Source organism: Chelonoidis abingdonii, chromosome 2 (assembly GCF_003597395.2).
Source record: "Chelonoidis abingdonii isolate Lonesome George chromosome 2, CheloAbing_2.0, whole genome shotgun sequence".
In the NCBI taxonomy this organism is placed as follows: Eukaryota; Metazoa; Chordata; order Testudines; family Testudinidae; genus Chelonoidis; species Chelonoidis abingdonii.
Window position 1 is genome coordinate 91269346 of NC_133770.1, and position 10906 is coordinate 91280251.

A 10906-nucleotide genomic window follows, 5' to 3' on the forward strand; every position below is an offset into this window, starting at 1 on the left:
ATAAAGAAATGAGCTGCAAGCCCAATTTAAAAAAAATCTTGTGAAAGTCACCTTTCAGAACATCTTCTATATTCCTATACATTTCATATTGTCAGAGCCATGCAAGCATTAGCTTTATTTTAAAATACAGCAGGAAAGCATACGCAGTACTCTCAAACTACAGTCATCTGAATGCAGGTTTAAGGCAACCATGCAAATTGACTCATACGAACCAAACTAGCACTTCTTATCAAGCCCCTGTTTACAGTAGGAGACACCTATAAAGAAAAGCATAATTACTTTTATTTTTAATAAAACTATTACCATATAAAAAGTTTTTTACACTGTACTAACCCTATAGGTCTTAGTAGTCGCCAAAGCATCACTGTAGAGAGAAGAGGACTGTGATGGGGGGAAAAACACAATAATTTTGGCTGCAGTACAAAGAAAGAGTTAAATCCATTGTTTCAGATTTGCAACAAAGCACTCGGAATCTAATGAAACAGGTAAAACTTAGATCTAGTACGATAACATTTTAAAGAAACAATACATCTTGATATACGGAAGTTTATAATATGCTAATTGAAAAGAATTAGTATTTCTATGGTAAAAAAGTGGCAAGAAAAAAAGTATGAAACAGAGGACTGGATAGCTCAATCTTGCAATTTCTCCCCTTGGTTACGGATATAAATCTGACCAAAGTCTACAATAGACAGAAATTGTTATCCTCTGTTGGTGGACCTGAAGTTTATTATTTGCATTATGATAACACTTACAGTCCCCCATCATTGATCTAGGCCTTATCATGCTATGCTCTATACAGGGCATGTGTTAAAAGTTCCTGGTTTCAGAGTTCTGCTACAAAAGAAAAGACAGCTATTTATCTATATAGTAGCTGTTTGAGATGTGGGTCAGATACTTATTCCACTCAGGTGCGTGCACGCCCCATGCACAGATTCCGAAGAACTTTGCCTAACAGTACCCATAGGGGTGGTGCTCATAGCCTAAGCCCCTCCCCTGGTTATTTAAATGGGAGTGTCACCCTGATCATACCAGTTCCTTCACAACGAACATCAAGAGATGAGACTCTTATACAGAAGGCACCATGGGTGAGTTGTTGAATACACATCTGCATACATAGTTCAAAGAACAACAGTTATCGTCCAGACAGGTAACCATCTTTTCATCTTTGATTGGTTCAGTCGTGTATCCCACTCAGGTGATTCACAAGCTATATCAGTGGGAAGTGGGCTCAAAATCTACTTAAAGAAAAACTGCAGAACTCCCGTCCCCAAGTTTGCATCTGATGTAAATGCAATCATAATAGCACAGCATTTGGTAAAAGTACATACACAGGAGACTAGGTGCAAATGCTCAATATCAAAACATCACTGATAAATGTGACTGATGTTGCTTAAGCCCTAGCTGAATGAGCCCATAGTCTTTGTGGAGCCTGAGCTACTGCATATGCTATTATAATACAGGAAGTTATCTGGAAATAGTCTGTGTGGAGACCACATGATCCTGCATCCTGTCTGCATAGGAGACAGAAAAGTTGAACAAATAAATGGTTTAGTCCTCTCCAAATTAAAAAAAAGACACACATCATCTCATAGCCAACAAATGAAGGTGCTGCTCTTCTGCACTTGAATGTGGCGGCTTAGGAAAGAAATACCTGTTATTTGGTTAATGTGAAACCACTTTATACAAAAATTTAGAATGCAGCCTTGGGACTACTTAGTCCTTGAAAAACAGAGTAAATGGGTGGATCTGCCATTAAAGCCTGCAGCTCACTTACTCTTCCTGCAGATGTGAAAACATGAAAGGCGCAGGAGAGAGGGACAACAAGTTGCCAGGGAGCTCAAATGGAGAACCCATAAGGGCAGCCAGCACAATATTAAGGTCCCACAAAGGAATTGCTTAGTTTGGAATGATCCAGCTTTGGTTTGAGAATAAGCTGAGAAACAAGTGGGATTGGGCAAAAAGGAATACATCAGTGCCAATCCCCAATTCAGGTAGAAGGCATCAGTTAAGGAACCTGGACTGAGACCCACTTGAAAGCAAAATTGATAGCACTTCTTGTTATCTCATTACAAACAGGTCAATAGCCAAGACGGACCTCAGCAAACTGATCTTCAGAGACCATTCACAATTTTTGGAGAAATTCCTGCTGATGTGATCAGGAAATGATTCTGGACCCCTGGTAAATGAGATTCCAGGTCTTCGCCTCCATATTTAAGCATCTCAGGATGAATGCCATCTAAATAAGGTGTTTGTTGTTTTTCATCTTCTGCAATGCTTTTTTAACTTCAATTTTTACCTTTGGTGCACACATACCTTAGTGGAATACACGTCTGCAACCACTCAAAGCAGCACAAGAAGTGCCACATCTTGGGAAAGTCTGTTGGGCTAGTTACGAACTTGAGGACTAAATGTTTTTCCAAGACAAGGAAAGATGAGCAGAAAAAAGTTTTATTTTTAGTACCAATTTATATTTATGAGCTGTAAAGAGGTTGGATCAAATAAAAAAGACTAATTATAAGGGCTTACAATAATAGAAAGGTTATTTAATTTAGGCACATTTCACAAATCAAAATAAATAATTATTTTACAGAAAATCGTAAAAAATTGAACTTTTGGCACCTCATTATTCTGAATGATTTCCCTAGTCTGCCAGAGCAATTCAGTTAAAGCTGGCCTTGAAAAGCATATAAGTAAATTTAAAACTCAATTTAAAATCAAACATACAGTAATCAATTTTAAGTGGTTTAGGTTATGAATTATCTCAAAACATGCAGGAAACAAACTGCTTCTATGTTATTCATCAAGCTCTACAGTGACAGAGAACAGTCCCTCAAATTTATCTGAGCGGCAATGTTAAAAACTAAGCAAGCATTCCAAGTTATGCTAATATTAGTTTTAATACTCCAGAATCTTAAGAGGAAAAAACCATGCATAATAGTTATGCAGAAACCAAAGTACAGACAGACCCGAGTATGGTAGGAATAGATTGGTTTGCTGTGTCTAAGGCTGCTATAATTTCTTTGGTCATGGTAAAATCCACTCTGTAAAAAATAAAAAATTGTACATAAAGTTATTGTGAACAAGAATTAAACCACAGTGATGCCCAGACATCCCCAAACTTGTAAACAGACATTAAAAGTTATCCCTCATTTTTTTAGGGCCAGGGCTCAAAATTGGTGCAATTTTCTGAAGGAAAAATGGCACACAGTGGTTTGTTTTTTTTAAAAAAAGAGTACTCTTTAAAAAAAAAATATGGAAAATGACAACATTTAAAAAATGCCTCATCCAGCCAGGAGAAGAAAATATGAGTTTGTTTTTTGCCCCATGCAAAACCAAGGAATGTCCTTGAAAAACCTGACAAGAGAATAATTATTATATTACTTCAAAAACTTGACAACGTCAGATAATAATAAATCAGAAACATTTATGCTTATTTGTTTATCTGTTTCCATTAGATAATTTGTTGAATCAGAATTTGAAAGTAGAGAGAATTCATTAGTATGTAAGAGTCTGTATCTTCACTACATCTTCAAAACACTAGTGAAAATATTTAATAAACCAGGCACCAATCCGACAAACACATAAGCATATACTTTACATATGCTTAACTTTACAACTGTGAATAGTCTCACTGACACTCACTAGTGAAGTTAAACGTGTTAAGTGTGTGACGGATCGGGGCCTGACTATCTTTCTTACACCACTGCTCTCAGAGAAAAACACATTGAAAGCTTATTGATTACATTTCTGATCATCTACATTGTGGAACTTAGCCCCCTACTTTCTTAACTACAAAAGTATGTGTGTTTAAAGAGATCAAAAAACACTGATCCATATTTTCACTGCAATCAGTGCAACTCAGTGGAGAGTAAAGAACAATATATGCACATCCCTTTGCCAAACTGGCTATATCTGTGTGCATGCACACACAAAGACACAGTGCAAGGGCACGTGTATTGGGATGTAGCAAATTGTGGCTCTTTGGAAAAAGAGTGGCATTTTAAAAAAATGTGGCAGAAACTATACAGTGCTGTGAAAATAAGAAAATACTTCAGTGGTGAGAGAAAAGTATAGATTCAAGATGTGATTTTTCAACGGTGGTCTAACTCTGTGCACATTTAATCAATGACTCATTATCAGGGCTGGGATCTTTCAAAAATACCATCCTAAATATATGTATTTTTTAATTAAATATTTCCTGTCAATATCTTATTTTTTAAATTGTACACTTGGACATTCTACAACCGCTTTCTGGAGATCACAATAATGCCAATCTTTTTCAAAAAAGTCACTGATATGGTGTCAAATGTTTATGGCAAACTTAACCTGCACAACAGAATTTAAGCTAAAGACACTCCCCGACTTACACAAATGTTCCGTTCTGGAACGCCTTGCGTAATTCGAATTTTGCGCAAGTTGGAAACATATTTCCGACCATTATGCAAAAAAAAAAAAAACTCCTATTTTTAGTTTATAGAACTTTTTCCGTAAGCTCGGATTTGCATACGTCAGGTTTACGTAACTCTGGGAACGTCTGTACTCACTACTGATAGAATTGGCAGTAGATATGAAGTAGGTTCCTCTGTCCCCGCAGAGCAAATGAAATGAAATCAAATGAAAAAAACTGAAAATAAATTTTCATCCACAGAAGTATTACTATTACAAATATTTCCAAAAGCTTAGCAAAGACCTCTTTGTATATGATTGAAATTCTGCTCTGAGTAGTACACACATAATTCTGCTGACATGACTGGAGTTGCAATCAAATCAGATATGGTATGGGCCAAATTCTGCTCTGAATTTGGCCCATACCATCACACAGGTCACCTAAATTTCTTTTAATATAACCAAGACATGCATAGCCCCAGTATAGTAAACATATATTAGAATTTACTTGTAAAGGACCCTCTGTACTTATTCAGTATATTCAAAACAAATATTGCATGAGAACACTAACCAAGAGATCTTTATGGGAACTAGAAGACTTCTTTATTCCATTAAAGTCCCTGTAAGCAGGATTCTATAAGTAAAAATTTAGAAAGTAAATACTAACCAACAACAGCATCTTCAACACCAGAGCATAATAAAAGAAGGAACATGCAATTCTTAACAAAACGCTCACCATTCTGGAGGAGCATGGCCATAGAAAACACTGACCTACCTAGTGAGAGGAATGGGGATTGGGCTAAAATACCAGATGCAGGTTGCTCATATTGCTAAACCCAGATGAAGGGTCAGATGAGTGTGACTGCAACTTCGCCTGTTTTGAGTTATCCAGTAAAGATAACCAGTGTTCAGTATTCACAGTAGTTCTCAAAAATGTAAAATGTGCTAATTTGAAAAAATAAGCTTAAAGATAAAAGAATATTAATAGTTTATTCCTTTCACCTACTTAATCTATCTCATGGTTTATTCAAAGTTTATGGGTGTTAATTTAGTTTGTTTACAGGTTCATGTTAGTAACAAAAATGTTTGATTCCTGTCTCTGCTTAAAGGGATCTATACAGTCCCGGATCCCTGTGTTTGAGAATTTAAGATTTTTTGGGGTTGTTGTATCCAGCCCTTACGATTTCGTGACCCAAATGTAACAGATACAATCTTTTCTTTCTCCATTTACAGAGAGTCTGAATCAAGAGGCATGAATTACTTACAGCTCAAGTCTCAGACACAGTGCAAAATCTCAGCAGGCTCTGCAATGAGAAGTGGAAGAAATCCTTCCTGGACAGGTCTCTGAGCTGGCTCCAGCCTAAAAGCTGATGTGGCCACTGTAATATTCATGCTAATACAGCTGCAGGGTAGGTGGTGAACCATTTGGACTGCGCCTAGCAACAGATCAGCTAGTCTTGGCCACAAATCCTTGCTGCACAATGGCAAGCCCTGACAACAGGGCTCTGTGGTGCGTGAACCTCCTCTGTATTATTTGCCTCAGGATTATTTGCCCCTAACTGATGTATGACGTGCCTTCCAGTCATCAGAACACTTCTTCTGTGTATACTCTATGTACTTTTTTTTTTTTTTTTAAATAAAACACAGGATTTCCCACCATTCCAAATACCACATCTATCCCACTGATATAAGCAACTTTGCAAGTCCTAGTGTATATGAGCTGGCAGTTCACCCCACTATTTTAGGATCATGCAGCAGCCAGTATGGGTGCAGGGTACTGCCTAAGTGGAATAAGTTGCAAGATCAGGGCATTAGCAGCTATCATAAAGTAGTATATTTTCATGCACAATAAAAGTATATTACTTTTCGAAAATGTATATTTCCTCAGTCTAATTTGTATGCCAAGTTAAACGGAAGTAATATTTTTAAAATGTCAGAGATAAGTAGAAAAGACTTTAAAGGACCCCCATGCCAATACCATGGTCTTCAGAACAGTAATTATAATGCTATTATAATATTACCTTAAAATAGAAAGTAATTTAAAAATGAATGACACATACAGATGGTTATTTAGATTTAAAACTGTATATTCTATAACTTCATTTTTTGTCAGAAAAGTAGTTATACATGCACCCTTCCAAAATATTTACATTTGTAATCATATCCTAACGGAGAACACAGTAGGCAAGATCAATTTAGTGATAATTTTTTAAGAGCTCACTATCATTCAAAATTAATGTGATCAAGTCTCTTAAAAGTTTGAAAGTAGCCATTATTCATATTGAGACATGCAAATTATCTATGTACTGAGAGTGAATGTCTTGTACATCTGTCCTTCACATCATCACACTAAAGGTATGGTAAACAACAATGAAGAAAGAAGAATTTCAGAATGCCAAAGCAACAGGAAAACAGGACAGAAAAAAATAAAAATCTAAAATGTTTATATCAATAAAGTAGTAGTCAAAAATTAAGAGGATTAAGAGAATCACAGATTTACAGAGTACAACAGTCAAAATTCACACTAAGGAATATTATGCATCACAAACTGGCATTTTTGAGGGAAAATAGTTCTTTTTAAAAAATTAGAATGGCTATTTCTTAGCACACTGCTAAAAATGTGCAAATTTCTGAAAAGTAGGGCTGTCTATTAGATGCAGTTAACGCATGCCATTACTTCAAAAAAAAATTAACTGCGATTAAAAAAATGTATTGTGATTAATCACACTGTTAAACAATAGAATATCAATTGGAATTTATTAAATATTTTTCAATGTTTTTCTACATTTTCAAATATATTTATTTCTATTACAACACAGAATACAAAGTGTACAGTGCTCACTTTATTACAAATATTTGCACTGTAAAAATAAGATAGTATTTTTCAATTAATCTCCTACAAGTACTGTAGTTCAATCTCTTTGTCGTGAAAGTGTAACTTACAAACATAGATTGTTTTTGTTTGTTACATAACTGCACTCAAAAACAAAACAATGCAAAACTTTAGAGCCTACAAGTCCATTCGGTCCTACTTCTTGTTCAACCAATTGCTAAGACAAACAAGTTTGTTTACGTTTATGGAAAATACTGTTGAATGCTTATTTAGGTCAGCTGAAAGTGAGAACAGACATTCGCATGGCACTTTTGTAGCCGGCGTTGCAAAGTATTTACATGCCAATAGGCTAAACATTCATATGCCCCTTCATGCTTCAGCCACCATCCCAGAGGACATACTTCCATATTGATGATGCTTGTTAAAAAAAAAAAAAAGTTAATTAAATTTGTGACTGAACTCCTTGGAGGAGAACTGTATGTCTCTTGTTCTGTTTTATACACATTCTGCCATATATTTCATCTTATAGTAGTCTCAGATGATGACCCAGCACGTTGTTCATTTTAAGAACACTTTCACTGCAGATTTGACAAAACGCAAAGAAGGTACCAATGTGAGATTTCTAAGGATAGATACAGCACTCAACCAAGGAGTTCAGTCACAAATTTAAGTAACGCATGTCTTTCAGAAGTCTTAAAAGAGCAACACTGTGATGCGGAAACTACAGAACCCAAACCACCAAACAAGAAAATCAACCTTCTGCTGGTGGCATCTGACTCAGATGATGAAAATGAACATTTGTTGGTCCGCTCTGCTTTGGATCATTATCAAGCAGAACCCGTCATCAGCATGGACACATGTCTTCTGGAATGGTGGTTGAAGCATGAAGGGCCATATGAATCTTTAGAGCATCTGGCATGTAAGTATCTTGCGATGCCAGCTACAACATGCCATGCAAATGCCTGTTCTCACTTTCAGGTGACATTTTAAACAAGACGCAGGCAGCATTATCTCTTGCAAATTGTAACCAAACTTGTTTGTCTGAGCGATTGGCTGAAGCAGGACTGAGTAGACTTGTTTGTTCTAAAGTTTTACACTGTTTTATTTTTGAATGCAGTTATTTTTTGTACATAATTCTACACTTGTAAGTTCAACCTTCATGATAAAGAGATTGCACTACAGCACTTGTATTAGGTGAATTGACATATACTATTTCTTTTGTTTTTTACAGTGAAAATATTTGTAAAAAAAATATAAAGTGAGCACTGTACACTTTGTATTCTGTGTTGTAATTGAAATATATTTGAAAACTTAGAAAACATCCACAAATATTTATATACATGGTATTCTATTATCATTTAACAGTGCGATTAATTGCATAACTAATTTTTTAATCACTTGGCAGCCCTGCTGAAAAGTGAGATGATTTGTGACAACAGTCAGCTAGCCCTAGATGACCAATTTTCATACTGCTTGAATATCAGAACTTTAAATATTTACACAAATTCTGTTACAACATCTGTATGAGAATGTGGAAACACTCTGGAAAATGACTCCCTAATAATACTATTCTAGTTGTAGGGTTCCATGCTTACTGTCTCGCAATACCAGCCATCAAATTTGCTCAACTTACAGATACAAAAATACTTTAAAGTGTTAGTCTTGGGATGTGAAAGTAAATCTGTGTTCTTTCTGGGTTATACATTTTTCAAGATTCCACAACTGTAACTTAGTTAACCAATCTGTCTGTGATGCATAAGCCACAAAAGCATCCAGGCCCCCCTTCTATTGATGTTGGCTTTGCAATGCTGTTAGAAATAAGAATTTATTCTTGACACTGAAGCAAGCAGATACAGATTTTTAGTACTCATAGGAACCAGAACTGTTGAGAATGCTGGTGTTATTTAAGTGTCACTTTTCTGACTAACATGAATTTAAAAAAAAAAAAAATGGAAACTGGTGTCAGAACCTTTCTATACACTATTAATGCTACAACTGAAGCCAAAATTTGTTTTTTTTTTCCATTAAGAAATTTAAACTGCTAAGAGGAGACTTAAAAGGATAACCTCTTGGTTGTTAATTTGATTCTCTGAATATCTGTCTTCATACCCAGACTCAGGTCTGGTTTTCTTTTTAAGCTGCACTATTTTAACTAAAAAACTGTGATTTTAAATGCAACACATGGAGACAGATCAGACTGAAGAGTGCTGTTGCCATCAAAACCCCATATATGGGATTACAGTTACAATTCAGTCACAGGTATTTTTAGTAAAAGTCACGAACAGGTCAGGGGCAAGAAACAAAAAGTCACGGACCACTGCTCCGCGGCAGAGCCTGGGACCAGTGGCCAGGACCAATGCCAGAGCAGCGGCTGGTGCGGCTGACCCCAGGGCTGCCCCAGCTGCTCAGGCAGCCCTTGGGTGAGCCGCACCAGTTGCTGTAGCTGCGGAAGTCCCAGAGGTCCCAGAAAGTCACAGAATCCATCACCTCTGTGAAAGACTCACAGCCTTAATCATAATTAAAGGCTACAATTTAATCATAGGTATTTTTAGTAAAAGTCTTGGACAGGTCAAGGGCAAAAAACAAAAAGTCTCTGCCCGTGACCTGTCCATGACTTATACCATAAATATTCATGATTGAATCTTTTTTGGAGGGTTGGGGGTGTGTGTGGCAGCGCTGCTCGGAAAGGGAGAGCCCCAGGGGCCTGCTGCCACTTAGGCTGCTGCTGTGGGGGTAGCCCAAGGGGTTCAGCCACTACTCCGGCCACCCTGGGACCACTGCCAGGAGCCACCTAGCTGCATTGGATCCCATCAGCCTCAGAACTGCTCTGGAGGCGGTCCCCAGGGCCAGCCACATTGGCCGTTGCTCGGGCCAGGGCCGGGGCCATCCTTAGCCATAGGTAGAACAGGCAGCCGCCTAGGGCACCACTAGGTCTGGGGGCACCGCTTTGCTGGGAGCCCAGACAGATGGGAAGCAGTGGAGCATGTAAGAGCAGGGCTGCTGGGTCCTAGAGAGAGATGAATGCAGCACAGTCTGGAGGGAGGGGATTGGCTGCTGGGGTCTCTGGGAAGAGGTGGGGGAAGGAACTCACCTGCAGGGTGACCAGATGTCCTGATTTTATAGGGACAGTCCCGATTTTTGGGTTTTTTTCTTATATAGGCTCCTATTCCCCCCTACCCTCATCCCGATTTTTCACATTTGCTGTCTGGTCACCTTAGGTGGGGGTAATTGGTACCTATATAAGACAAAGCCCCAAATATCGGGACTGGCCCTATAAAATCAGGTCATCTGGATCTGATCACCCTAACTGGGGAGCGCATCTCTCCCCCAGGCTGGCAGCGATCCATCTCATCCAGGGGGAGCTGCACAGGGCAGCATGAGCTGCTGCGGCTCCATGGGTGCCCCGTCCCTGAGATCAGATCCTGTGCTAACTTCACCATGGCCTGTTGGGCTGGCAGTGGTGCCCACTGGTGTGTGATCGGACCTGAGGGTTTGCTGCTGCTGTTGACACTCTGCACCCCAAGAGGTGGATTTTGGGGTCCTGCAGTTTTCCACCTATCTCCTTCTCTACTGCAGCTGTTGGACCAGCAGGCTAGGGGGGTGAGCCAAGCATGAAAGCAGTACTGTGTTGCCATTTAAAGTGTCATTTAACAACTTTGTTTGTCAAAAATGCTTGCTAACAAT

General features: G+C 38.2%; 1 protein-coding gene across 9 annotated transcripts in view; it reads right to left on the bottom strand.

Annotated features, from left to right (window-relative positions):
* LRRFIP2 (LRR binding FLII interacting protein 2) overlaps window positions 1–10906 on the bottom strand; it is a 125707-nt gene that overhangs the window by 65567 nt on the left and 49234 nt on the right. Inside the window, exons 8-12 of one of the 9 annotated variants that reach the window (XM_032792624.2) lie at window positions 6697–6738; window positions 4961–5023; window positions 2970–3044; window positions 334–381; window positions 213–257 (exon numbers count right to left, since the gene is read on the bottom strand). The exons of the other annotated variants lie outside the window; for them this stretch is intronic. Coding sequence (XP_032648515.1) covers window positions 213–257; window positions 334–381; window positions 2970–3044; window positions 4961–5023; window positions 6697–6738 — 273 coding nt within the window. The remainder of the gene's footprint in view (window positions 1–212; window positions 258–333; window positions 382–2969; window positions 3045–4960; window positions 5024–6696; window positions 6739–10906) is intronic. 9 annotated transcript variants of the gene reach the window in all.